The sequence below is a fragment of the Enhydra lutris genome, unplaced genomic scaffold (assembly GCF_002288905.1).
Source record: "Enhydra lutris kenyoni isolate GAN:26980312 unplaced genomic scaffold, ASM228890v2 scaffoldscaffold6, whole genome shotgun sequence".
NCBI lineage: Eukaryota > Metazoa > Chordata > Mammalia > Carnivora > Mustelidae > Enhydra > Enhydra lutris.
The window spans coordinates 15,649,613-15,677,170 of record NW_019154090.1 but is presented as its reverse complement, the minus strand read 5'-3'; the positions used below and the strand labels follow the sequence as shown (position 1 = coordinate 15,677,170).

The 27,558-nt window shown below is 47.8% G+C and overlaps 2 protein-coding genes across 5 annotated transcripts in view; one reads left to right on the top strand and one right to left on the bottom strand.

Moving 5' to 3' along the window:
• The first annotated feature begins 6,862 nt into the window (after positions 1–6,862).
• On the top strand, positions 6,863–22,084 carry LOC111141739 (alpha tocopherol transfer protein like). Of its 2 annotated transcripts, XM_022494531.1 has the most exons (5): positions 6,863–7,722; positions 10,618–11,077; positions 13,427–13,620; positions 15,735–15,845; positions 17,853–22,084. In XM_022494531.1, exons 2-5 carry the CDS (start codon positions 10,633–10,635, stop codon positions 18,129–18,131), a joined length of 1,029 nt encoding a protein of 342 aa, XP_022350239.1. In that variant the 5' UTR covers positions 6,863–7,722; positions 10,618–10,632; the 3' UTR covers positions 18,132–22,084. The 2 variants fall into 2 exon arrangements, with proteins under 2 accessions (XP_022350239.1, XP_022350240.1); XM_022494532.1 differs by lacking the exon at positions 6,863–7,722 and having other exon boundaries at positions 9,835–11,077.
• Positions 21,708–27,558, bottom strand: part of LOC111141738 (serine incorporator 3) — a 25,633-nt gene continuing 19,782 nt past the window's right edge. Inside the window, exons 10-12 of one of the 3 annotated variants that reach the window (XR_002640222.1) lie at positions 27,117–27,275; positions 24,201–24,278; positions 21,708–21,768 (exon numbers count right to left, since the gene is read on the bottom strand). Coding sequence is in view for 2 of the 3 variants with exons in the window: in XM_022494530.1 (XP_022350238.1) it covers positions 27,137–27,275 (139 nt within the window). In the remaining variant the exon portion in view is untranslated. Of the gene's footprint in view, positions 21,769–24,200; positions 24,279–24,528; positions 26,560–26,766; positions 27,276–27,558 lie in introns of those variants that run through there. The other 2 variants (XM_022494530.1, XM_022494529.1) reach the window with 2 other exon arrangements.

Here is a 27,558-nt window from a genome sequence, read left to right as displayed (position 1 = left end):
CAACATCAGGCTGGTATCCAAGTCCACTTGATAGCTCGGTGGCTTCCTTGTTAACTGGTATGACAAGATATCCCAGGCTCATCTTTTATATTTCCTGCCACACATCTAGAATCAGCAATTTCTCCAAAAGGTCCCTCTATTTTCTTAAGTAGAAAAAGGCATCACAAGGTTATAAGATGAGTGTTATGTATGCTCACTGCTACTAGATTAGCCATTATTTCTAGGTCTTTCTAGTAATAGAATTAGGTCTTTTATATAAATATAGACATAGATTTTATATATTTATTAATATAGATTATAGAGTATATATATGTAAACCTCCCACATATATATCAGGGGATGCAAAATTTGAAAGGTTTGGGGCGCCTGGGTGGCTCAGTGGGTTAAAGCCTCTGCCTTTGGCTCAGGTCATGATCCCAGGGTCCTGGGATTGAGCCCTACATCGGGCTCTTTGCTCAGCAAGGAGCCTGCTTCCCCCTCTCTCTCTGCCTGCCTCTCTGCCTATTTGTGATCTCTGTCAAATAAATAAATAAAATCTTTAAAACTTTTTTGAAAGGTTCTACAATAACTGATTTGCCACTTTTTACATGCAACTATCTCAGAATAACAATGGGAAAATTGCTGCTACCAGCTAGAATACCAGAAATGGATACAAAACTGCTCACATCCACTGTGCCCCTTCCCCACCACTTTGGAGGACTGTGCTATAACCACACTGTTAGAGCATATAGGCACTTTAAACTTCGTTTTTCTTTTAACAATCATCTAGTGTTACTTTTCCAAGTAAATAAATACCGAGTGCTTATGACCAGTCCTGGAGGCAATGTCTCTCCAAACGTGTCGTTGGGCTTCCACTCTCTCTTGGTAGACAACTCAGGAAGAGCTCATGGGAAAAATACTGAGTGTTTACAAGGTAATAATGGGTCTTCATAGAAGGTCAGTTTTGCTGGATATAAATTCTTGGTTTGTACTTTCTTTGAGTATCTTACCTATATTATACCATTTCCTTCTGCCTTAAAGTATTGCTGTTGAAGTGCGCCTGGGTGGCTCAATGGGTTAAAGCCTCTGCCTTCAGCTCAGGTCATGATCCCAGGGTCCTGGGATAGAGCCCCGCATCGGGCTCTCTGCTCAGCAGGAAGCCTGCTTCCTCCTCTCTCTCTCTGCCTGCCTCTCTGCCTACTTGTTTTTTGTTTTTTTTTTAAGATTTTATTTATGATAGAGATCACAAGTAGGCAGAGAGGCAGGCAGAGAGAGAGAGGAGGAAGCAGGCTTCCTGCTGAGCAGAGAGCCCGATGCGGGGCTCTATCCCAGGACCCTGGGATCATGACCTGAGCTGAAGGCAGAGGCCCCAACCCACTGAGCCACCCAGGCACCCCTCTCTCTGCCTACTTGTGATCTCTGTCAAATAAATAAATAAAATCTTTAAAAAAAAAGTATCGCTGTTGAAGATTCTGATGAGAATATAATTTTATTTCTTTTTTGCCTGCATGTCCGGGGGGCCTAAAGAATTTTTTCTTTCTCTTTAAAAACCAGTAATTTTATAAACGTGTGCCTTGGTATTGATTGTTCTGGGTCGATGATGTATTCCTTGCTTTGTTTTTGGTTTTTGCTGTTTCTTTGTCATATTTTTCCCTTCAGTGACTCCTCTTATTCCTAAGTTAGATTTTCATTTCCAAACTTCAGTATTTGTCCTTTTCCCTCAAATTCTTTTATGTCCTCATTTTACTTTAATTTTTAAAAATTGTCCCCCTTTCACTTTCTATTTAGCTCAACTATCTGTTGATTTTATTTTTCATTTGCTCTTATATTTCGTTTAGTTCACTTTTCACTTTAAAAATAATTTTTCCTTTATCTCTGGTTCTTTCATGAGTTGCCACCTAGTTTCTGAATTTCTGTAGTTTTGATTTATGTTGTTCTCTTTTTTTTTTACATCATTTTGTTCATGTTTTTATCTTGCTTTACTCTCTCTCTCTTTTTTTTTTTTTTTAAATAAATGTCTTTCTGGTTGGCTTTCATTGTTTGTAGAGCTGTTATTCTGCTCCTCCTTCTTTTCTCTCCTGCTCTCTCTCTCTCTCCTCTTCTTCCTCTTCCTCCTCCTCCGACTTCTTTAAGCCATCTTGCTTTCCCAGGATTTGATTTCAGTACTTTTCCGTTGCTCATTTTTTTTAAAAAAGATTTTATTTATTTGTTTGACAGAGAGAGACACAGTGAGAAAGGGAACACAAGCAGAGGGAGTAGGAGAGGGAAGCAGTAGGCTTCCAGCCAAGTAGGGAGCCCCATGCAGGGCTCGATCCCAGGACCCTGGGATGAGGACCTGAACTAAAGGCAGATGCCTAACGACTGAGCCACCCAGGCACCCCTCCATTGCTCTTTTTTTTTTTAAGATTATTTATTTATTTATTTGACAGACATCAAAAGTAGGCAGAGAGGCAGGCAGAGAGAGAGGAGGAAGCAGGCTCCCCGCCAAGCAGAGAGCCCGATGCGGGCCCAATCCCAGGACCCTGGGATCACGACCCGAGCCAAAGGCAGAGGCTTTAACCCACTGAGCCACCCAGGCGCCCCTCCATTGCTCACTTTTACATGAAATTAGTTTTTCTGAACATTGAAGAGGAGGCTTGGTTAAGAAAACTTTTGTATTTTCACAGAGCTCCCCCTTCTGTTGTTTCTGCATATTGTTAACAAAAATCTGGCTTTACCTCTGAGATTTCTGGCTCTGTTCTTCTCCCCCACTTTCATCTAGCTCAGTTATTTCCTTGACTTCTGCTTCCCTATCCTGCTCCATTGCAATCTCCTTCCCAGGAGTTTCTCAGCATGGGGCCTGTCCTAGAAGGAAGGTTTGGTGGTCTTTTCTGGAATTCACGGGCATTGAACTCTGTCAGCCCTTAGGGCTCATGGCAGACCCTTTGCCCTTCCCCAGTTGGAGTTCGCAAAACCTTTCCCAGTTTTGGCTGCTGTTCTCAAGTGGCCAGGTCGTGCTTTCCCACGAATAGATGTTGCAGTTTGGGGACTCCAGTTCTTAGGTCTGTTAGATACCTTGCTGCTTCCCTGTTGTACCTCCTCCCAGAGGTGCTAGTGGCACTCAGGCCTCCTAGCTGTTGCTGATTTGTCCTCAGTCCTTTGTTCCTGGAGTTCCTGAATATACCTTGTCACCTAGTTCTGTTGCAAATGTGGGTATGGAATGTTGTTTCTGTTTTTATGTGGGAACTTGGGAGGATTTAAATCTGGGTTGGGTATCATTGCCATCATCTTACCAGAACATTTTACAGATGAGGAAACTGAGCCCCACGGTCAGTTTCTCAAAATCACACAGTGAATGACAGGGGGTGAATGTATGTGAGCGCACCTGCCACCCAGCATGGTACACAGAAGATGTTTAAAACAGACTACTTTCCCCCTGTTTCCCTTACTCTTACTTCTTCCTTCCTGCTTCCACCAGCCAGTGTCCCTCCAGGATTCTGTTATTGACAATTAAATGTGATTATTAAGCGAAGAGTTCATGGCACTGCCCCCCCCCAAAAATGAAAGAAAGAAAAGAAAAGGTGTTGAATCAGTGGTAGCTGTTAGTAGAGCATCTGTAGTTGAAGAAACCAAGGTAAGTAATTGTTCCGAGGTTCCGCAGATGACTTGTGTCTGTCTGACCAGAAGCCAGCTTTCTTTTTCTATACCAATGGTTCTCAGCTGGGGCAATTTTGTTCCCTAGCTCATATTTGGCAATGTCTGAAGGCATTTTTGCTTCTCACCACTGTAAGTGTGGGGTGCTACCCTCAAAAAAGTCTTGCACAGCCCCAAAGGTCAATAATGTTGTGGATAAGAAACTATGTCCTATATCATGGTGCTACCCTAAACAACCCTTACCTTAGAATCAATACTAAAACCGGTTCTAGCAGATCATCTGAAGTGAGAATTGCATGCTTTGAAAAAGAGATAGAGGGACACCTGGGGGGCTCAGTCAGTTGGGCGCCTGCCTTCAGCTCAGGTCATGATCTCAGGGTCCTGGGACTGAGCCCCACATTGGGCTCCATGCTCAGCAGGGAGTCTGCATCTCCCTCTTCCTCTGCCCCTCCCACCACTCATGCTCTGTCTCTTTCCCTCTCTGTCTCAAATTAATAAATGCAAATCTTAAAAAAAAAGAGAGAGAGAGAGAGAACAGTGGTAGGTCAGGCATTTCTGGCATCCTGTAGCACATATCCAATGGCCAGACTTCTTTCTTAGGAGACTGGGTGAACCTAGGAGGGCAGGGTGTGTGGAGCCCTCCAAACCAAGATGCAGGACAAGCTGCCCTCCCTCCAGTCACTTTTCTGCTCTCCATCAGGGCAGTCATCAGGAGTTAGCAGACATGTCATGACCCAATGTACAAGACTCTGCATGTGCCATTCTACTGACTCCTTCTAAGGACTCCCTAGACAGTGGGACACATACCCCATTTTACCCACAAGGGAATAGAGCTTTCCAGGAGTAATTCCAAATGAGTTACTTCTGAGTGCAGAAAAGTAAAAGACAAGTTCAAATCCCAGCTCAGTTTTGGAGTCATCATGTGACCAAGGGCAATCTCTTCTCCTTCTCTGAGCCTGCTTCCCAACCTGTGAGAACAAAGAGGAAAAGTAGCCTCTACGGCCAAGTAAAATTTGGGGCTGTGCTGTCATACAGACGTATGACACCTTAGGCAAGTGACTTTCCCTTTCTGGGTTTCAGTTTCCCCATCCAGTTCACAGGGTTGTAGTAATTGAAATCATACAAACAATTTAGCACAGTACCTAGTATCTGGTGTATATAGTCTCTCAAAAAGCAATTATCTGCGACTCTTCTAATCCTAAAATAACCTGGTGTCCTGATATGTAACCAAAAATAATGGCCCTCAATTGAGGATGGGGCAGAGACTTCTGGGACATCTCTGAATTGCCTTCCAACAAACCCTCCCCTGCCCTTGAGATAGGTTCTAGTCCTAGGTTCTTCTCCTCCTGCTGGCAGTATCTGGAATTGCAACCTGGACGTTCCACCAATGGGTCCTGGTCTGGGTGGAGTAGAGGAGTTTCTTCCAATAACTAGGACACCATGTTTTGGAGAGGATCATCCCTCGCCCTTTGCCATGAGAGCTGCCATTTGTAAAAAACACTTTCTGTTTTCTGTTTGCCTGGCAAAGAGCAAGGTTTTCCCCCCATGACTTATTTAATCAACCTTTTTGCCCGTAAGGAACTAGAGGCTTTAGAAATTTGAGTGACTTGGCTATGGTCACACAGTTGGACATAGGATTGCTGGATTGTGGTAGGCTGAATAATGGCACGCAAAGATATCCTTGTCCTAATCTCTGGAGCCTGTTATTATCTTATCCTGTATGATAAAAGGAACTTTGAAGATGTGATTCACTTAAGGATCTTGAGACGGGAGATAATTCTAGATTATCTGGGCGGGTCCAGTGTAATCACAGAGTCCTTATAAGAGGGAGGCAGGACACATTGTATCTATATCAATGATAATGTATTGCACACTTAAAAAATTGTTAACAGGGTAGATCTCATGCTAAGTGCTCTCACCACAAGAAAATTTTTAAAAAATTTAAAAGAGGAACTTGAGGTTCAGAGTCAGTAGTAAATGTTCCAACAGAAGTAAGAGGCTGGAGTGACTTGAGAAATGAGCTATGAGCTGTGGAATGCAAGTGGCCTCTAGAAGCTAAAAAGGTAAAGAAATGGATTCCCCCCCTTAAAGTCCCCAAAGAGCCTGCATCCCTGTTAACACCTTATTTTAGACTTCTGACTTGCAGAACTGTAAAAGAATAAATTTGTGTTGTTTCAAGTCACCACGTTTGTAGCAATTTGTTACAGCACAGATAGGGAACTAATACATAAATCTTGGAGGGTAAAACCCCAAATAAACAAAACACAGCATGTCCAGTTAAACTTGAATTTCTGATAGATAATATATTTTTTAGTATAAGTATATCCCAAAGGTTGCATGAAACATACTTACACTTAAAAAGAAATTGTTTATCTGAAATTCAAATTTAACTGAGTACTCTGTATTTTATCCTTGAAGTGGTGAAGCAGGAGTCAAAATTTATGACTCCTGGGCTCCGCTACTTTCCTCAACAGTATGGGATCTGGCAAAAATTGCCATCTTCTTGCGGCCCTCATGGGTCAGTTCCCACCTCCCAGAGCTCCTCTTGCCTCTGGGGTCAGGAAAGGAAAGGATTGTTTAAGGTCATCTCTTGGATACACCTTCGGGCTCTCAGTTCTCCCAGGCCACAGAATTTCTCTCTAGAAATGGTTTAGAGTCTTTACTCTGCTTGAAAGAGCGACCCAGGAGTTTGGTCTCAAAGCCATAGTTGCATGAAATGTATGTTGGGGCGGGTGTCCGGCTGATGGCGCTGGGGTTTAATGAACTGGGGGTGGGGCAGGAACACTTTTTCAAGCTACCACTTTCTGAAGGGGACTTTTTGAGTCCCAAAGCAGGACACAAGTAATTATTCAATGGGGATTTCAAAGCAAGAATCATGTAACATATGAGGAAACTGAGGCCTGCAGTCACTGAGTTACAGACAGATGTCCGCTGGATTAGCATCTCCCCTTTTGCAGCAGCCAGTCCTGGTGGCACCTGCTGTGGGAAGAATCCTGGAACGCTAATCCCCCAAGGTCTAGGTCGGAAGCCCTTACACTTCACTGACTGCCAATTTCCCTTCCATGAAATAGGGGGATTCCATAAATACGAGGATTTAATAAGACAGCGGATGTAAAACACTAGGTACATAGTAGTATGTTCTCGGAAATGGCAGCTTCTTTTCTTCTTTCTCTGGGCCTCATTTTCCCCAACTGTACCACCCAAAGCGGCTCGCGCTCCCCCTAACCCTCCCAACTAGCCTCTCCGCAGGCCTGACTCCTCCAGCGCGCGGACTTGGCCGCTAGGTGGGGACAGAGGGCCGGCACTGCGGAGGAATATTGCACATGCGCACTCACGGGCGGCGCCTCGCCTTCCCACGCCCCACGGACGTCACTTCCGGCGCGAGGGGCCGGGCCGGCCGGGCGGGTAGTGCGGGTCGGTTCTGTGCGCGTTGCCGGACGAGGCTCCCGCAGCCGATATACCCGCGCTCCGCCCGGTAGCCCGGCCGGTGAGTGCCCGCGGTTCCTTCCGTGTGTCATGGGGGTCGGGGAGAGGGACCCCTGAGGGGGAGGCATAACCGGAAGTTAAGGGACTCAAGGAGAGAGACCCCAGGAAATGGGGACACCTGGGGAAGGGGTGACAGCCGGAAGTGGGGGGCCTCAGAAGGTTGTCAACGAGACATGGGGTCTCTGGGGCTCCAGGAGCGATGGCCTTCAGGCCTCTTGGTGGGGTGGGGAGGAAGGCGATGCTCACAACATGATGGGCTGCAGGTGAGGAAGATTCCAGGCTTCACCGTAACAAATGGTGTTTGCATCCATCCATACGCCCACCCATCATTTCACTCTCGAGACTGAGTCCTGCTCTGAGCCTGATACGACCGAGGCCCTGGAAATTAAACAGGAATCTCCAGGTGGAGGGTAGATCCCAGAGTGGGGCTAGACACATCCTCGCTGTGCCTCACTAGGTGTGTACCCTCCGGGCACATCACTTAACCTCCCGTCGTCCGCTAATATTTGCAGAGCACCGTCATGTGCCAGGCTAGGCCTCTAGACACTAGGCCTAGTGGACACGACAGTGGACACTGTACAGTGTGTCAGCACACTGTACTGGACACTACAGTCTGTCTCCGAGGTAAGCACTGCATTGGGATTACAGGCATCTGTTGGTGACTCGTGTGGAAACAGCCCAGGGTGGGTCCTGTGAACTGTGATGGTTGTTTCATTCCTCACTTAGCATTCCTCCGCCAAGCAAATACTTAATTCAGAATGAAATATATTTCACTCAGCAAATATTTATGGAGGGCAGACTATGTGTCTGACACTTTGTTAGAGGATGGGTTTAGGGTGATGAACAAGACAGATATAGATGTAGCCCACAAATTGCCTGTAGACAATTACAACAGAAGGGGAGTGCTATGCCAAAGACCTCCTGGTGGGGAAGCTCCTACCCTGGCCCGGAGGTTGGAGAAGGCTTCCTGCTTCAGGTACCATCATCTCTTACCTAGGTTACTGCAGTAGCTTCTGAATGGTCTCTTTACTTCTGTCCTTGTCCCTTTACAATCCATTTGCAAGACAGCCAAGCAATCCTTTAAAATAGAAATCAGATCATGTCACTCTACTCAGACGGGTCCCACCAAACTCCATAAAAGTCAGAGTTCTTACTTGCCCTCAAAACCCTATACCAGTAGGGCCCACGGACCTCTGTAAATTCATCTGCTAATATTCTCCACCTTGTTCATTAGGCTGTAGCCATAGTGGCCTCCTCTCTGTTCTTTGGGAAAAACAAAACAAAACAAAACAGGTGTGTTCCTGCCTCTGGCTTTGCCCTTGTTCTCCTCCCAGATGTCCTACTGGTTTGCTCCCTCATCTCCTTCATCTTTCCTCAAATGTCATTTGCATGAACAAATCATCCGTAACCATCCTATTTAAAATTGTAATCCCTATTCCCAGGTACCTCTAACCCTCCTCATGCTTTATTTCTCCCCATAGCACTTTCATCTGTTAGATTATACAGTTTAGCTTGCTTATGGTCTGTTTCTCCCATTAGAATCTAAGTTCAACAAAGGCACAATTTTTTGTTGTTGTTCACTGATGTGTCCTTGGTGCCAGGAAGAGGGCCTGATACATGGTAAGTACTCAGTATTTGTTGAATGCTTGAAGTGGCATCTAATTGGGACTTTAGGATGAATCAGTATTGGTCAGGTGAGGAACGGGAGGAAGAAGAAGCCAGCCAGAGGAAACAGGATGTGAGCAAGACAAGAAAACACAGCTTTGGGAGGAAATGAAAGCAGCTGGGTGGGGCTGGAGGTTAGAATGCGAGGAATGGAGTGGGCATTCCTAAGATTTGGGGGGAGGGACCTGGGCACTAGCTATGTGCAGAGGCTCCTGAGATGCGCTCAGTTCTCCTTGAGCTCGGAGATGGGGACCAGTGGTGTCTGTGGACAGGAGCTTGGGTTTTAGAACTGGACACCTGCTGCTACCTTATTCCTGGGATATCTAAAGCAGCTGTTTTGTTTTTGTTTTTTATTCAACAAATGTGTTCAGATATTCCAAGAAGCAGACACCAGGATCAGGGTGAGATCAGGCATGCAAGAAATCAATTGGAGGAAGCACCTGTGAAGCAGAAAAGGGAGGCGAGCTGCAGAAGTTGCAGGGAGAGCTTCAGACAATGACAGAAGTCCAGCCCCCTGGGAAGGAGGTTTGGACAGGGAGTCATGGACTGCCAGGCAGTTCCACAGAAGGTTCAGGCTGAACCTCAAGGCAAAGTTAGAGGAGGCCCACACTTCACTCAGTCACTGGGAACAGTGTGTGGAAAGTGGCATCCGCTGGATGAAGGATGCAGAGGGACAGCAGCTGGGGCCATCCCTCAGTAATGCTCCAGGGAGAACCAGTCAGCCCAGTTTCACAGCCATCACGATAAGTCACATGTGTGTGTGGTCAAAAAAAGTCAAACAGTACAGGAAAAAGTCTCTCTCCCTCAAGTGTCCTGTGGTCCAGTACTCTTCCCTAGAGGAACCCACTGAGAACAGTTTTTTTGGTATTTCCTTACAGAAATTTTATTTTATTTTATTTTTTTTAAAGATTTTATTTATTTGTCAGAGAGAGAGAGGGAGAGAGAGCGAGCACAGGCAGACAGAATGGCAGGCAGAGGCAGAGGGAAAAGCAGGCTCCCTGACGAGCAAGGAGCCCGATGTGGGACTCGATCCCAGGACGCTGGGATCATGACCTGAGCCGAAGGCAGCTGCTTAACCAACTGAGCCACCCAGGCGTCCCTCCTTACAGAAATTTTAGATGCACTCAGCATATAGATATATATTTTTAAAATATGAGATGATCTTATGCACCCTGTTCTGCAACTTGCTTTCTTTTCCTTAACGTGTCAGTTCATAAAAACCTGCCTAATTCCTTTCCATGAGTGATAGTATCCCATTCTTGGGATGATATTATATAACCAGTCTCCAGCTGGTTTGCAGTTTAAGTATTTCCCGTCTTGTCTCCTTATAATCAGTACTTGCAGTGATCCTCCTTGTATGTATTTTGCACACACACACACACACACGGAAGTATATGTCCCCGAAGCAGGATGCTGAGCCAAAGGGTGTGTGGTTTTACATTTTGATAGAGATAGACAAGCTGCTCTCTGACTAGGCTAGGCCAGTCTGTTCTCTGACCCACAGCAAGCATCTCAGCGCCCATTTTGCATTCTCGCCAATCTGACTTTGAGAGTTGTTTTAGTTCACATTTCTCGAATTACGTGTAGGTCGAGCAACCATCCATACATCTGGAAGCAAGGCCGTGGCGTTGGGTGGCGAGTGTGTGTCTCCTGCTGCAGCTGCCCGGGGGCCTTGGTGGGGATCCTCCCTCTGTTCAGTCTGGGGTGGGACCTGGGCACAGGGTTCTGAGCCACTTCATTCCAGCTGAGCACCCCCACTCTGACTGAAGTGCCCCCGCCCACCCCACATGGGGCTGCCCTGAAGTGAGTGGCTCCGGGCTTTGTTCGCTTGGCTCAGGGTTTGTGTTTTGGCAGGGATCCTGGTAGCTAATGTCAGAAGAAAGTGACTCTCTGCGAACCAGCCCCTCTGCGGCCTCGCTCTCAGAAAATGAGCTGCCACCACCGGCCGAGCCTCCCGGCTATGTGTGCTCGCTGACAGAGGACCTGGTGACCAAAGCCAGGGAGGAGCTGCAGGAGAAGCCGGAATGGAGACTTCGAGACGTGCAGGCCCTCCGTGACATGGTGCGGAAGGAGTGCCCGAACCTGAGCACCTCCCTGGACGACGCCTTCCTGCTGCGCTTCCTCCGGGCCCGCAAGTTCGATTACGACCGAGCCCTGCAGCTCCTGGTCAGTTACCACAGCTGCAGGAGAAGCTGGCCTGAGGTCTTCAACAACCTGAAGCCCTCGGCCTTAAAGGATGTCCTCGCTTCGGGATTCCTCACCGTGCTGCCCCACACCGCCCCCCGGGGCTGCCACATCCTGTGCATGCGCCCAGGTACTCCCCGAGACGGTGGGCAGGGGCCCGCGTGCCCTGCTCTGTGAGATGCATGTGCCCCACACCCTCTCTCCCATGCCTTGTCTTCTTTGCCTTCTCCCTGGTTTGCTCAAAGCTCTTTTGATGACAGATGACAAAAAGCTACTCAACCTGGCTTAGGAAGAAAGGAAGGAGTTAGTCTGATGAAACAGGAGCCTCCCGCAGAACCAGCGAGCCAAAAGCATAGTGCTTTCCCAGGGCCCTGGGCCCCAGAACCAGAATCCAGTTCGTTCCCCGATCAGGAACTAAGCTAGCCATTCTCCCTGTCTCTGCTTCTGTCCATCTGTGTACCCCTCTGGGCCACACATTTCTGCTGTGCCTTGCGTATCTTCTTGGCTCTTCTGTAGACTGGCTTTTGCTGCCTCCGTGCCCCTGGCGAGGTCTCCTACCCCTTAGTGCCCAGACTTCCTGGGCCACCCAGTTAAGTTCCTCCGTGGAAATTCCGAATTTCTAGCATGGAGAATGTAGTGGGCTGAGAAAGCAGCCCTGATCATAGGGTACAAACAGGCCTGCCCTGCGTCCCTCCCTTGTGAGTAGGTGAGGCAGGCATCAGTGGGGCTGGGCGGGTGACGGGAGGAGTGTCTGACCATCTGCCACATGCCTCTTCCACCTTTCCCTCCTTTCCTCTCCCGCCATTCCTCTACTTTGTTGAGCCATTGATTCACTCCAGATTCACTTTTTGGTCTCAGTACTTACTGATGGTAATCAGGATGTCTTCCATTTCTCTGGCAGTAGTTTTAATTAGGGGGGCCAAATGTGCTATCAACTCGGGAGTGAAGGGGCATTGTCCACTGATCCCCACCCCCACAGCCTTATCATTCTCTGTCAGAGCGGAGCAGAGACAAAATCTGAAAGTAAGATTGCGGTGTTCTCCCAACCAAAGCCAGGAGCAGGAGAACATGCCTGCCGGGAGCCCTCTTCTGCTCACGCGTACCTAGTCTTCTTGGAAGGACGCCTAACAGGGAGTGGAGACCTCCTTGTGCTGTCCTCTCTTAAAGCCACATCACTTCGGTCATTTACCAAGCCCTTTTTGGAAACCAGACCATCCTCTTGAGCCTTTGCTATGTACCAGGCACAGTGTTAGCTGCTTAACCTGCTGTTTTTACCTTTCCAAAATTAGGGTGGTTTATTTTAAAACAAGCAGCACAGTGGAGATTTTAGGGCAGCAGCAGACCTAGGAACCAGTCAGCAGGTTTTTCCCACTACTCCTCTGTACTCAACTCGTAAGGATATTACAAAACAGATTAGCTCACTGGTTTCACCTCTTGGCTTATGTGTTTTCAACACTTGCACTTGCGCGATTTCAACCCTTTGCTCGTGAGATGAATTTTCCCCCCGTGTGTCTGGAACAGAGCTAGACCCTCCCCACCAATGCAGCTCTTCAGGGGGAGGCACGCTGAGGAGGTTTTGTTCTCAACTGGGTATTAGCTTGGCCTCTTTGGGGACATACGTTCTTGAGAAGGATGACCTCCGGTTACGCAGAAGCAGGTGTAGTTGGCGGCAACATCCAACAGCGAGCTGGCACAGCTTTCCGACAAACACTTTGTTCATAGGAATTTTGCACATATTCCATATCCCCGTGGTGGCGGCAGTCATGTGGCGTTTCATCTTCCTAAGGGAAGGACACGCAGGTGCTGGTGGGATTTTCTTGAGAACAGCGGTTTAACAGTCAAAAGTTGCCGTTTCTTCCCAGAGAAAGGAAGGATTCCTTAGATATACAGGGAATACTAAGGGAGCATCTTCCACAGTTGCAGAATTGAGTCCCCTTTGGCTGTTTGATCAGGCTGGGGTCATGCACTGTAGCCAGGAGGATGTAAGACCCGCATTGACCACGTCCACCTCTGCCGCCAGGAGGGAGGTCACTGGTACCCAAACCGCAAGGCTAGCGTGGGAAGAAGTGGCTCAGGGCAGTGGTATGAAAATCTGGGCGCACCTCTGTTGGCAGATAGCACAGGTGACCGTTAAGGTTAGTATTACGATCCCATCCTACTTCGGGAGACGGGGGCTCAGCGTGAGGAAGCAGCTCACGCAGCTGGTAAGATTCAAACCCCGGGGTGTGTCTGACTTCAGAGCCCCGGCTTTTAACTTCAGCGCTCAGTTGCATTTCCATTTCAGAACATGCTGCTGCCTTTGGAATTAACACCAGCTGCAGCTAAGGTGTCCCATTTACTAACCTGAAGAGAGTCATGCTGGTAGAGTATCTTTCTTTCCATTTTTAAACAAGAGTTCTAGCAAGGAGATAAATCTTGGCCTGTGATGACTTGTTTGTATTCATCTCTGTAACATTCCGTCCATTTCTTACGGCCTCAGACAGATGGATACCGAGCAACTACCCAATTACTGAAAACATCCGAGCTATATACTTGACGTTAGAAAAACTCATTCAGTCTGAAGAAACCCAAGTGAATGGAATCGTGATTCTTGCGGACTACAAAGGAGTGAGCTTATCAAAAGCATCTCACTTTGGCCCTTTTATAGCCAAAAAGGTCATTGGCATCCTTCAGGTACGGCCCTTGTTTGTTGTGAACCTATTCTGTGGTGGTTTGGGCTTTTTCCCAGAGGTCCCTGTCTGTTCACCGCTGGTCCCACACAATATAGAAACCCCACTTCCCCTACAGTCTAAAAGATTCAAAAACATTATGGGAAGGAATGTACATGTCCCGTTTAACTGCTCACTCTCGTCAGATTCTCCAGTAGTTTCTGAGGTCCCTTTAGTCTGGGCAAGATCAGCTTTAGGGCAAGAGCCCTAAGCCAGAGAAAGGCTTTAGGTATGTTTTTTCTTTCTCCCTCCCTTCCCACCTCCCTCTCCCTCCTCCCCCTCTCCCCACTCCCTCCTTCTCTTTCTTTCCCTTCTTCAGAAGACAGAGGAGCAATTCTAACAAAAGAAACTGAGAATTTGTGTTTCTGTCTGATGTGCTAGACCCTGCCCTGCCCTCTGGGACCTGGGGACAGGGAGCCTGTTGGACTGTTTTGGACAGATGCTTTAACATCTTGTGTGTTATGTGTGGTTTTTTGTTTTTATGTTGAGAGAGAGAGTATGCGCCCGCGCACGTGTGTATGGGGGCGGGGGCAGAGGGTGAGAGAGAATCTTTGCAGACTCCACCCTCCACCACCCTCCACCCCCAACACTCCCACACCCCCCACCCCTGGTGCAGAGCCTGAGGCGGGGCTCGATCTCCTGACTCTGAGATCACGACCTGAGCCGACATCAAGAGTTGGCTGCTGGGGCGCCTGGGTGGCTCAGTGGGTTAAAGCCTCTGCTTTCGGCTCGGGTCATGGTCTCGGGGTCCTGGGATCAAGCCCCGGCATCGGGCTCTCCGCTCAGCAGGGAGCCTGCCTCCTCTCTCTCTCTCTGCCTGCCTCTCTGCCTACTTGTGATCTCTCTGTCAAATAAATAAATCTTTGGGGGGGAAAAAAAAAGAGTTGGATGCTCAACCAACTCACCCCCCAGGCACCCTATGTTTTAGAACTTAAGTGTAGGGTAACCCTCTCAGGTCCCCTTCCTCTTCGGGAGCTTTGTGCTATCACTTTGCTATTGCTCAATAAACCTTGCTTTACTGCCCACGAAAAAAAGTGTGGGGAACCAGAAAGTTCCTCCCCTATCTGCACAATGTTCAATGGTTTGCAAAGTGCTCCTACAATCATTATAACTCATTCGGTCCTACAGGGACTCCTCTGAGATAGACAAGGCAAAAATTACTTTTTCTTTTCAGTACATGTGCTGCTGAAGCAAGCACGAATTACTTTTTCTTTTTGATGGATAGGGACACAGCCTTCGCAGGGGTAGCCTGGCCTGAGTCTTACGGCTCTAACAGTTTGGCTCTTTGTTCCCTCTGACTGGCCCGTGGATGCTCTCTGTCGTGAGCTGTGGGGCACCAGCGATAAAACAGTTTCCTCTGTGAATCCCACAATGCATGTGAGCGCCTACTAGGTGCCAGGCTGATTAAACATCAGTGTCCCATTTGGTCATTATCAGAAATGTGGAGCCAATACTCTGGCTTCCCTTAGCTTCTGTTCTTTTGATGCCCTGTAGATTCAAGTATCAGGAGAAGGAGTTTGGATCAGTGTTTTCTAGTCTCCTAAGGTGATCTGGGGGGAGAAAGTTCCAGGGTTAAATAAGTTTGGGAAATGTAGTTTAGCATGTCCCTTTCGTGAGAACACATTTGCACACGACAGTCCTGCAGCTCAGGAAGGCCGTGTGACTACACAGTGTGCTATTCTCAAACTTACCTACCTACCATGGAACCTTTTTTTGCATCACACCTAGTACCGTCCTAAGAAATACCCTTTGATAACACCAATCCTGAAGGTCTGATGTTTGCCAGATCCAGCTACACAGACTCTGTTTTTTGTCCTATTTTGTTTTTTGTTTTGTTCTGTTTGCCACAAGAGGAGCAGCCCTCCATTTGTTGGCCTAAGACTAGGCCCTAAGACAGACCATCTCTCTGAGGCTTATCTTCCTGGTTAGCCCCCACTTAAGCTGGCTTTGAGGAGGCCATGAGAATCAGACCAATCAGACTGATTTGGGGGCCTAAAGAAGATTTAAAGGAGGGGGGCAGGCTGTGGACTGTCTGTGGATGCCCCACATGTTCTAACATCTCCTTCCCTTCCCCCACAGGATGGCTTCCCCATTCGGATAAAAGCAGTCCATGTAGTGAATGAACCTCGAATATTTAAAGGCATTTTTGCCATCATAAAACCATTTCTGAAGGAGAAAATAGCAAACAGAGTAAGTGATGATTTTATTGACCTGATACTTTTTTTTTTTTTTTTGGCTCCCTTATTTGTGACATCAATGAACTTCTCTTAGTTTATTATTTTTGCCATGGGATGATTAATTTGGAAAGTACGGAGTTACAGATAAAATAAATGAGCAATCCTTTCTATGAAAAGAAGATAAAATTAATAGGATATAATATTTGACAGAGGAGAGAGCAGAGTGGGCAGCTCTCCTGAGAGTTAAATGCTGTGTAGTCATTTAGACTCGTTATTGAATATCCTGACCTGGGAACTGTGAACCAACATTGTATTTCTTGCGTAAGAGGACAGGGAGAAGGGTAGTGTTGGGCAGGTAGTTAAAAAGTTATGGTGATGTCTTAAAACAGCTCCTTGGGGTTTAAAAATGCTATTTTAAGCCCTTCTGTTTACCAAATTTGTTGTCTTGCTGTATCAAGTTTGTGGAATAATTCCTGGTTTATGAGATAGGTGAGTTTTAGCTTATCTGTTATTTAAGAAGGAGAGATGGCACATTGAAAGGTGGTCTTCCTCTCTGACCTAAAAGAGCCACTTCTCACCCTTTGCTAGTACTGTGATTGCATGTGATGTCTGGTTTTTTTCCTCTTCTTCCCGAGGCCTAGGAACATTGTGGTCCCTCTAAAGACTGGGTTTTAAATTTTGTACTTTTTTTTTTTTTTCCAAAGGATAAACAGAGAGAATCTCAAGGTTACAAGGGAAGGACTTTAAAACAGAGACAGGGGGCACCTGGCTGGCTCAGTCGGTGGAATGTGCCACTCTTGATCTCAGGGTTGAAGTTTGAGCCCCATGTTCAGTATAGAGATTACTTAAAAAGAAAATCTTTACAAATATAAAGTAAAATCCAGATTCTAGGCCCTTTCCCTGAAGATTTTGACTCCAGTTCAGGGGTGGAGCCCAGGAGTCTGTGCTTTTAAAATCTTCTTAGGTGATTCTGATACATAGCCAGGTTTGAGAATAATTTAGTGGCGTCCCTGTCTGGGTTTGAACCTATCTCAGTACCTGGAGATCCTGTTTGGAACCTGCTTTTAAAGCCAAAGCAGCCTTTGGAACAGGCCTTTTATATCTATGAAATGACCTTATTTGTGGTCCATAATCTTGTTCATTTCGTCCTTCATATGTTCATTCATTCATTCAAAAATATCTCTCGATCAACTACTATAGTATACAAGAATGTTCTAGATGAATAATACAAACTAAAGTCTCTGCCTCCAGGGGAGCTTACGTGCTAGAGAGAGAGAGACATGGCCAGCGGATGTATATTATCTAGAATTAAGATGTGATAAGTGCTGTGGAGAAAAATGAAGCAGAGAAAGGGGCCAGTATAGAACAGGGGCAAGGGGTTGTAGCATTCAGTAGGGGGGTTAGGGATGGCGTCAGTGAGAAGCTGGCCTTTGAGCAAAGACTTGGCAGAGGTGAGGGAGGGTGCTGACAGATCTCAGACGACCAGCAGCGACGCTGTCCTGAGGCAGGAGCACATTGGGCTTGGGAGCAGCAGCAGAGGGAAGGGAGAGGGGACAGAGGGGCAGCAGAGGAGCCACAGGGCTCAGACTGCGACAGGCCCTTCCTGTAGGCCAGTGTGCAGGCTTCAGCCTCTCATGTGAGGTGGGAAGCACTGGCAGGCCCCACAGAAAGGACTGGCATGATCTGACCAGCGCCAAGAAGAGCAGAGACTGCAGAGCAGGCTTCAAGTAGGGAGACCAGGCAGAGGTCGTCATGGGAATCCAGGGGAGAGGTGGGGGGTGGCAGGGTTCCACGAGGCGGGCCACAGAGTGGCCTGGATCCTGGAAACATTTTGAAGGAGCAGCCAACATAGCATGGCATATATGGAAGGGAATTATGGATCCTCAAGCTTTTTGAGGAACTGGAAGGGTCCAGTTGCCATCAGTTGTTCTTTTATTCATTCAACAGATGCTTGAGCACCTACCTGGCCCGCAGGTGACTGACTAACCTGAGGACACATGTGTTTCCGTTTCCCCTTTAGTTTTTCCTCCATGGGTCTGACCTGAACTCTCTCCACACAAGCCTTCCCAGAAGCATTCTCCCCAAGGAGTATGGGGGCACGGCCGGAGAGCTGGACATCAGTGCCTGGAATGCAGTGCTGCTGGCCTCGGAGGAGGACTTCGTGAGGGAGTTCTGCCAGCCGGTCTCTGTGTGCGACAGCATCCTGGGCCAGGCCCTTCCGCCTGAGGGGCTGACCTCGGACTCGCAGTGTGATGATTCCCTGCGGGCCGTGAAGTCCCAGCTTTACTCCTGCTATTAGCCAGTCCCTGTGAGTGCCACCCTCTTGAAATCCTTTCCTTTTTCTTTGGAGAGGCGCAAGGAGAATTTGAGGTGCCGTGGAGTCTGTCTTGCTCCTTGTAATTAAATTAAAGCCTGTAGAGTCTGAGGGTGAGCCCTGGGGTAAGCCCTTGGTGACTTGAATTAATCCATGGAAGACACGGAAGATGTCCCCAGTGATTCCCAAACATTTGGAATCCCAGTTTGCAGCCACTAACCTGGAAGCTGTATCTGGTTCTTGGAGATCTTGGAACAAGAGAAATCAGGATCAAATCACTTTGGTCCCCCATTCCGGGAGAAAACCACCTGACTGGCCAGTCAGCACACTCCTGTGAAAGAACCTGGCTGTGCCTACAGGATGGCCATACAGGAGACTTCAGGAGTTCGTGTCTTTCATCTGAACCCTAACGACAGACTTGGGTTGCTCACCAGGAAGTTTCTAGTTGGAGGCCCAGACCCCAGCTGCCACACTGGGTTTGGAAAGCACCTTAATCGACTCATGGGAGCATCAGGGCATAAGCAGCACCTCCTGATCAAATTTGGGAGCCAGAGGCGTCAGAGAACCTCTGGGATTTATTGACTGACTCTTGCAATAGAAATGGAAGTTTTCCCAAACCCACAAAGCCTTAGCCCTGGTTCTCAGTACAATCATACAGGATCCTAGAGGGATGTGATTCTACTTAACCTAAAACGCTAGACGCCAGGCCCGAGGAGCTGAAAGAATTCTGGCCCAAGAATGAAGAGACCAGGGCTCCAGCCTCACAAGTGTGGACTGTAGACAAGACCTGGACCTCTGTGGGCCTCACCCTTCTCATCTGTAAAATGAAGCTGGATGAAATGACGCCTAGGGCCTTGGCTGACGTTCTGGGATTTGGTTTAGTCATTGAATGCTAGGCATTTGTTTTCTGCCTAGATGGCTCTCAAATGGCTCTCAAAGAGGCAAGTGGTTGGGTCCCGCTTTTTTGTGGTACACCTGGGCCTTTCCAAGAGGTATGTGTCACCATCTGGCCCTGCCTTTAAGGAAAGTGTATGTATATTCTTGGGACCTGGTGATAACCAACTTCTTTTTGTAGGGAGGGTTAAACTGGAAAAGGGCAGGTGAGATGACCTAGGTTTGTGGGAATTCCTTCTATCCCTGAGGCTCTGGCCGTACACTGGAAACCTGGCAGCAGGGAATGGCTAATTACTTGGGATTCTTAGATTTTGGTCTCTGGAAACGAATGCAAGTGCGTGCTATCGCCAGATCATTCTGGGGCCCCCATCCTCCCAGACACACTTGCATTTCTCTCTCTCTGGTACGGGTGGACCAGACTTGTCTAGCCAGCGAGACTGAATGTTAGCTCTGCGTTTCAGTACCTCAGACCCTTCCTGTCAGAACTTCAGCCTTAGCCCAACCATCAAACTAGGTGGTTCTTCTGGTGGCTTTTGACCTATTTCCTTTCATATTAATTCCTTAAAAATTCATGCATTTCTGAAACCAGCAGGCAAGGGGACCATCTGTGAGGAGGAGGGCAGCGCTCTGAAAGGCAAAGGCCCGTCTACTGTGAATAAGCTCGTCATCTTCATACGCTGTTTAAAATGCCTGGAGAAGGTGGAAATGACTCACCTCATCAGTGCCAAGTCCAGGGAACGCTCTGCCCTGTGGGTACCAACCCTGGATCCTCTAGGGGCCACGCCGAGCTGGAAGTGCCAGCATGCAGGCCCCAGGCAGCCCTCAGTTCCGTCTGCCAGGAACAGCGTGACCGGCTCTGCTGAAAAGATCTTGACAGCACCAGCAGGATGGCTCAAGCAGAAGGTTCAGAACCCAACTGCTTGGATGTGGGAAGTGGTTAGAGGTGTTCTCAGACCTCAGAGAGGAAGGAGAGATTCCCCACCACCCCCAAGCTAGACAGAGGGAGAGAGGGACTGGTCAGCCCCACCAAGTTTCCCGTTTACAGGCCGCACGGCGTTCCTGGCCCGTGTGGCCCGTGTCCCTTGACTTGAAAAGCTTGCGTGTGTGTAAGCTCACCTAGACAAGGATCTCCAAGACCGGGACGTTGCCCGTTTCCTAGGGTCTTCCAGGTGGCCCAGGGAGCGGTTTCATTCAGCTTCTGAGTCAGAGCCAAGATCTGTTTGCCTTCTGCGGCTGCTGGGCTTGGTTTTGGTTCCAGAGGGAGATCAGATAGTTTGGACACCTCCGGAGGACTGGACCAGGCTGCGAAAGCAGGAGCTCCCTGGGTGAAAATCAAGGCGGTTTCTGTGCGGCTTTACCAGGTGTCTGTGTAGAGCCGCCCCAGCAGGGTGGTGGGATGATGAAGCGAGCACACGAGGAGCCTGGCTCGGGAGCGGGGGTACACCAGTGGGGCAAACAAGCGAGCATCGGGAGAACCGCGAGTGTTTTCCTTCAGGGAGAAGGTCTGGCCCATTTCATGAACACCTGAAAAGTAACTTTTCCCTAAATTAATGGTACTGTGGAACAGGAAAGAGAAAGGAGTCAACCAGGAGACCGGAGCTCTGGCTTTACACTGCTGTGTGGCCTTGAATAAGCCACTGACCACCCCTGAATCACATGCTAAAGGGATCCCCACTCTGAGCTCCGAACCCTCTGTTTTAGGCATCATTTGGCTTTACTGCCACAAGGACATTGTACTCTACCTTTTAGAGGCCTCTTTCTCCCCCGTTTCCCCCAATCTGGGTTATTTTATAGGCGATGTAGGTCTGAATCAATTGCTCCCAAGTGAGTCTGTAAGCTTAGGTAATATGGGGGTTTTCTCCCTCTTCTCTTGTACAGAATCTGGGACATTGTGCCTCTTCCTGGAATCCTGTTCTACCTTCACGGGGACAGGCCGGAAGAAATGTACAGAAACATCTGTGCAACCCTGGCTTCCTCTCCCGAGCTTACTTGCTCTGGGCAGAAGTGGCTTTAGCTTCATCTCGCTTTCACAAGGACCCACTTGTCTCTAGAGGTTTACAGACACTTCAGCTTGTAAGATACTACATTTTTGCCGAACTTGAGCAGACAATGAGAGGTATTTTCCCCAAATTCCTATGAGACACTGAGCCGTTCTGAACTCTCCCAGTGGGCAGTTTCTTTAAATGCCACCGGATTCTCAGATCAGTCATGGGATTACTTTTCCACTTGGGCAGGCAAAAGCTGTGGCATTATTATAATACTTCATTGTAAAGTTTTTAGCTTTTAAGATTTACCTTTGAAGCCTTTTCTTTCATCGAGGCAGTGAAGTGTTAGCAGAGGTCACGGTGCAAGTGTGGCTGTTCTGGGGCTCTGTGGAGACACCAAACAGAAGCATCTCAACCGTTCGGGATGGAAGTCCATCCGGTGATGTCTGTCAGTATTGGGGCCTATTAACTTTGTAAATCTAAAGTAAATTCCTTTCTGCTTTCCCGACTCAGAATTGGTTTGCTCAAAATGCCAAGTGACAGGAATCGTCAGTCAGAGATTCCTTAACAGAGCTTGTGCCACAGGGAGGCCCCGTGAGACTCACGGAAGGAGATGCTTTTGATGAACTGTTTGCCATTTCTCGACTTCTGAGGCCTCGCTGGGCGGCTCACTTAGTTGGGCAGGTCAGCCGCTGTCGGGGATTGTGGCTGTGCCTCCATCTCTTGGCACATCACGTGGTAACCTGGTACGGGGAGGAAATGCCTGAAGCCACTGGGGGCCAGGAGCCTCTGATCCCACTCTGACGGGGCGGGGGGTGGGGGGGAGTCGAGCTCACTTTCTCACCAGACTGGGGCACCATTTCAGCCACTGGTCACATTCCTCGCTTCAGACCGAAACTCAGTTTAGCTCTGAGTATACAGACACGTGGTGGTGGATTCATCTAACTTCAGTGTTTGACCAAAAGTTTATTTTTCTAGTGCATTTTCTAAGTCAAAGTGGTGAAAACATGTAATTTTAGTATGCATGACTGGGTCTTAATAAAAATCCCTGTAAGGTTATGTGTGGAGTCCTTCTGTGACAGTGACAGTTTGGATCAAGGTTCTGAAGTTTTATTATTCACGGTACATGAAGGCCGGGTAGAGCGTCACTCCAGGTCAGGCAGGGAGAGGCCCCGTGCACCTGTGGCCTGGGCTGGCCGCCTCTGAGGACCACACACCGTTAGAAGATGCCAGCGTATACAAAGAAGAGCAACGGGTCTACACAGCGGTAGAGACGACAGGCACATTTTTCAGTTCTTGAGGCCCAGCTGTCCCTTCTAGACTGGTCTAGGATCCTTCACAGCGAACAACTCCCAGGGGCGTTTAAGGGCTAGGCGTCCATTATGTAGTGTTTCATGTAGAGAACCTCGTTTCATCTTAAATGGCATTACTGCCCCCTGCAGGGGAAATGAGATCCGGAGAAGCTCAGCAGCTCACCCAAGGTCACGTGCGGAGCTGGGCTCCAAAGCCAAGTAGTCAGACTCTAGCCCGACTTCTCCTGATGGTTAGAGCCAGGCTGTTTGCCTTTAACTGTCATTCACCCTCCGACAGACCACAGAAAGAAAGAAGGGAAGAATATTTTTTTTTAAAGGGCAACAGTCTAAAAATTAGATCGTTTCCTAGCTTCGTATAAAATATAAAGCAGAGGTTCTTAACCTCTGAGAACATTTTATTCTGGAAACACTTAAAAGGAAACCAGACTCCCGGGGGATGACTGGGTCTGGCTTGATCCGCTCTGGTCCCACACATGCTTGGCTGTTCCTCTACCTGCTCCCTGCTGGTTTCTGTACAGGAGCGTGTGGTCTCCCCATAGGAGGCACAAGCTAGGCGCCATGGTGGGTCTGGCGTGTTGGTGGTGGGTCAGCTGAGGTCTCATGCAGGACGTCCATACACTTACCGCTGACCTCTGACGATGTGGCAGGTAAGTCCTTACACTGCGACACGCCAGCTCTTCAGCTCAGCCTTCCCGAGGAAGCTGCAGCCCTAAACTCAGTCCATTTCCACATCTGGGGAAACGGACTACTGGCTCCGACCAGCGCAGCAGAGTCACAAGGATCAGCAAATGCTTTTGTTTACAAGCCGTGGGAGGTATTTCCCATGTTATGAGTCCACGCTCTCTGGTCTGTTTTCTGAAACACCTGTTTTCCCCAATGCCCTCTCCTCACACGGCACTGGGCCAGCACGCCTGTACCTGATGCAGCACACGCGTCCTGCCACTGCATTCGAAGATGGTGAGGAAGAAAATCCTTTACGGTTGCCACTTTTCTGGAAACACACCGTTTTAACCAAATATTCCACCTCTTACCTAATAAGGTGCCAGCCATTAGATAAAGTGACCTAGTCGTTACTGCCTTCAGGGGGATTGCTTATCCTCCCTCGTTGCTGAGGGGTAGTCTGACAGCTCGTGCCTATAACCTTATGCCAAGAGACAATGGAGTCTAACTGAAAAGGGAACTCTCAAAGGCCTGGTTTATTTCTCTGTTTTGCCTCTTACTGAGTAACTACAGGCAAGTTCCTGACTCCTCTAAGCTTTAGTCTGATCTGTCAAAGGGGGAGAAGCTGCCCCACCTTCTGGGGCATGGAGAGCGTCTAGGCACAGCTGGGCACACGCACTGTCTCATGTTGCTATTCTTCACCTGAGGAGGTCGCGTGCAGCTCAGGTCACTCAGCAGTGATTAGGACGCCACTGGGAAGGCTGCCTGATTTGGGCTCCTAGGTAACCGGATGGACAGAACAACAAGAAAGGATAAAAGAAAGGAGCAGCAGCTCTCATTGATAAGCCTGGCGCCCATTATCAATTTGTAGAGCTTGAACCGTGACTCATGTAACAACACTCTCACTTGGATGCATAAAAAGGAAAAGGACTTGTAATGGACAAAAACACGTGCTGGTGTACAGCTTTGTCCAGAACATCAATAGCAGCGATAAACAGGTCCACAGCCATTCTTTGGCAGGATCCTTGATGGATAAGAGAAGCTTTTATTTCCCAACCAAGTACTTTACAAGACCAGTCTAGAGAGTAAACATCTGGCAGGGGCCACATGGGCCTACAAGCCTTCTCCCAGCTGGCTCCAACCAGGTAAACGTAGCAGCCATTGCTGTTGCCTCTGATGAATTCCTAGACCGTATCACTAACCTCAAAACCAGGCTGTCAATCTGCAATCCTGAGGGACAGACAGGCCCATTCCTGGTGATGAAACACCAGATGACTTATCTGGAATGAGAGGACACCACAAGGTCTGATGAGTCAAGATACTCTCCTGGTCGACCTGCTGATGTTACCTGTGTGTATACTCATGAGTAATTCAGCACTCCTGAGTATGGTTCCCTTGAGTCTTGAGTAATCCTGGGTTTCCTAGCAACAGACCAACTTAACTTAGAATACAGTCCAGCAAACAGGGATACTGTCCCCTAATTTTCACAAAGAAATTTTGTTATTTCAAATTAATATCAAAAGTTATCATGAGAAAAAAATACTTTATTGGACTTTGTTACACTTATTTTACAGTTTAGTATTGCTTTATTTTGCATTATGTAAAGTAGGGGATGGAAAACCCTTATTGTTTCTGAAGTTTACGGCCTTTACAGGTCTTAATCTGGCTACCCTGCCATTAAGGAAAGTGGCGGGGGGTATCTGCTTTACGCTGGCAAAGTAAGGGGCTAAGCCTCTCCTATCTGCACCACGGCCCACCTCCCCTGCAACTTTATCTCTGTACCCTGACATAAAGCACTGGTTTAAAACAGGTGGTTCCAATGATTCGTATCAAGCCCTGCTTCCCTACCCCACCCACCTCCATCCCAACTGAGACTGTCCCCTCTGTGTCCCATCTCTTTAATTCTGTATGAACACCTCAAATCTAGCCTCCATCCGACTGTGGCTGAACATCTCTGACCTTTGAATACTGTCTAGTGTCATTTTAACCCACAGTGAAATTAGCAGCTGCCACCAGAGTGTTTAAAAATGGGTTAAGCACTTTGCAAAGTAACTTAACTCTTTAAACAATAACATGTACTAGGTACTAACTTTTATTCAAACAAGGCAAACACTGAGGCTCAGACAGATGGTCACACAATCATTTGCCCAAGATCATAAGGCATAGTATGTACTCAATAAATATTAGCCGACCAGTTAACAGACAGAAACAGCAATGCTGGCTACAAACCGGGTCTGGCTTCCAAGACCATGTTCTCAGCCATTCTTAAGGGACCAACTCCATCCTTCTGGCACAATGTGTTTCTCTTTCTGTCTCTCACCATATAAACGGAAGCCCCATCAACTCAGGTGATTAAACCAGCATCACTCAGGAATTGGCCTCTCCTCTACAGCTAATCAATTGCCAGTTTTTAAATTTTAATTACTAAGTAGCTCTCAGCTGTCAGTTTCTCCCCATCCTCACTTCCACTTCTCTGTTTGAAGCGGGGTATGGCCTGCCCTGGTCTCCTCTCTCAACGCCCTCTCTCCGTGTCTGCTGCAGTGACTGAAGACCGTGTGTTCACGTCACCATCAATATGCTCCCTGCTGCTCTCAACTAAGGTTCAAACTCTTCGCTGTGGTTTGCAAAGCCCTTCATGACCCGGTCCTGCCCTCTTCTCCCTATTCCAGCTTTCCTGAACAAGTCTGCATCCCCTTGCTTTAACGTGAAGTTCTGTCTACCCTGTAGCAATGCCAGCACTCTGCCCCATTTCTCTCTCGGAAAACTAACAATTTCTGGCCTCTAATTCCACTTTTTCCAGGAAGCCTACCAGGACAATCCCCCCAGCCCAACCCCAGGCAACTCTCCTTTAAGTTCTCTGCAATTCCTCAATCCCAGCACTCACCACACCAGGCTGTACACCTGTCCGCTCATCTTCACCCTCCTCTAAACTCTAAGTCCAAGATGGCAGAGCTGGTATCTTGTGTTTAACGTCGGAGCCCTGAACCTGACAGCGCCGGGTGCAGAGCAGACACTCAATAAATGTGTGCTCAGAGAACGAACTGTTCTAGTCGACATCCTTGTGGGCTACCCTCTCTTGACAAAGTTTCCTGACAGCGCCTGCCTTGTGTTTCATATATATATGCAAGTGTCTTCCCCAGGCAAGGTATTAGGCGTACAATTTTTGGACGAGTTCAAGACTTTACTTACTAGCCAGACCTCAAGTATTAGAAGAGACAGGCACATTCTGCTCGATCCCTGATAAACCTGACTGCCCATGAATGTCTAAAAATCATAGAATGGCTGCTAACTCATAAAAGCTGTAAAAGAAAGGGGCTTAAAAGCTTAAGTCTCTGTTTTAATCAAATACCTTTATAGTGCAAATATAATAAATTCACATGCATTTTACTTTTACATACTCATAACAGGAGAACGACATAAACCGAAGTGGCACTGTTTTCCCAAGTGACTTTTCATTTTCGCCAAACCTACAAAAGCGCTTATGGAGACGGACACTTCTGGCAAAGCTGGACTGCGTGGCATCGCTGCTGTAGTGTCCAACACCGGACAGACGAACTCAAGCTGTAGAAGCAGTAGCCCGATCAGCCACCCTGCTCTTCTGGGGAAGGAGCCAGCGGCACGCAACCTGCCCCTCCCCCCCATCCCATACTCCGATGCTACACTTCTTGGGGGATGAAGGACTGAATACACTGTTTGCTTGCATCACACAAGTAAAGACTTTCACAGAGGAAACCTATCATAGAAATGGTGGGGGTTTTTTTGTTTTTGTTTTTGCTTTTTAAGGAGACTGCAATAGAAATATATTAACGATTGGCTTCAAATATCCAACATTTCTCTTACATTTTAAATCAAAGTTGTAGGATCCTACAGATCTTAATAAAGAAGTCTCTTCACAGCACAGCTGTAGTTCACTTTAAAACGCAAAATGTTCCCTTTGCGCTATATCCTTACAAATAAACGTAATATACATATAAATGAAAAGTTCAGATCCTGCATCAAGCATTACTTAATCTTGCTCTCTGATATAAACTTGGATACAGTCAAAATTTGCAAAGTGTTCACTTAATATTTTAGTTGAAGCAAAAGTAAAACAGGTAAGGGCTTTCAGCAAAGCAGACCTTTATGAATTCTCAGAGGTTCAGCTGAAGTCACGATTGGTGAGGACGAGTGGAGCCACAAGGGTCCAGACATAGAGGAGGAGGCAGACCCAGCTGGAGCTGATCTTGACCCACACAGCTGGCCACTTGCTGGTCATGCTCTGGAACTCTGCATCAGGGCTAAGTAAGCAGAAGATGGTCAGGTAAGAGCCTGTTGGCAGCATCCAGTAGCACCCCGCAGCGAAAGCAAAGAAAGTTGGCTAACACTACACTCTAGTAAGGTTCTAGAAGGAACTTATGAAAGCTGCTATTATTAGTTTTCATGTGCAGGGGATTCTGCCTCTCAAAAAGCTTTTATCTTACCAGCACGAAGAACTCTTTGCTGAGCAAAGCTCTTCAGGAATACCTAGCTGTTCTAGGTATTGGCAAAAGTCTAGATTGAAATGACGTCCCTGAAACTTTC

Bases quoted from the DNA above. Each gene is read 5' to 3' on its own strand.
- LOC111141739 (XM_022494531.1), top strand. From the start codon at position 10,633: ATGTCAGAAGAAAGTGACTCTCTGCGAACCAGCCCCTCTGCGGCCTCG. The intron at 11,078-13,426 runs GTACTCCCCGAG...TTACGGCCTCAG, and splicing joins CATCCTGTGCATGCGCCCAG to ACAGATGGATACCGAGCAAC. The intron at 13,621-15,734 runs GTACGGCCCTTG...CTTCCCCCACAG, and splicing joins AGGTCATTGGCATCCTTCAG to GATGGCTTCCCCATTCGGAT.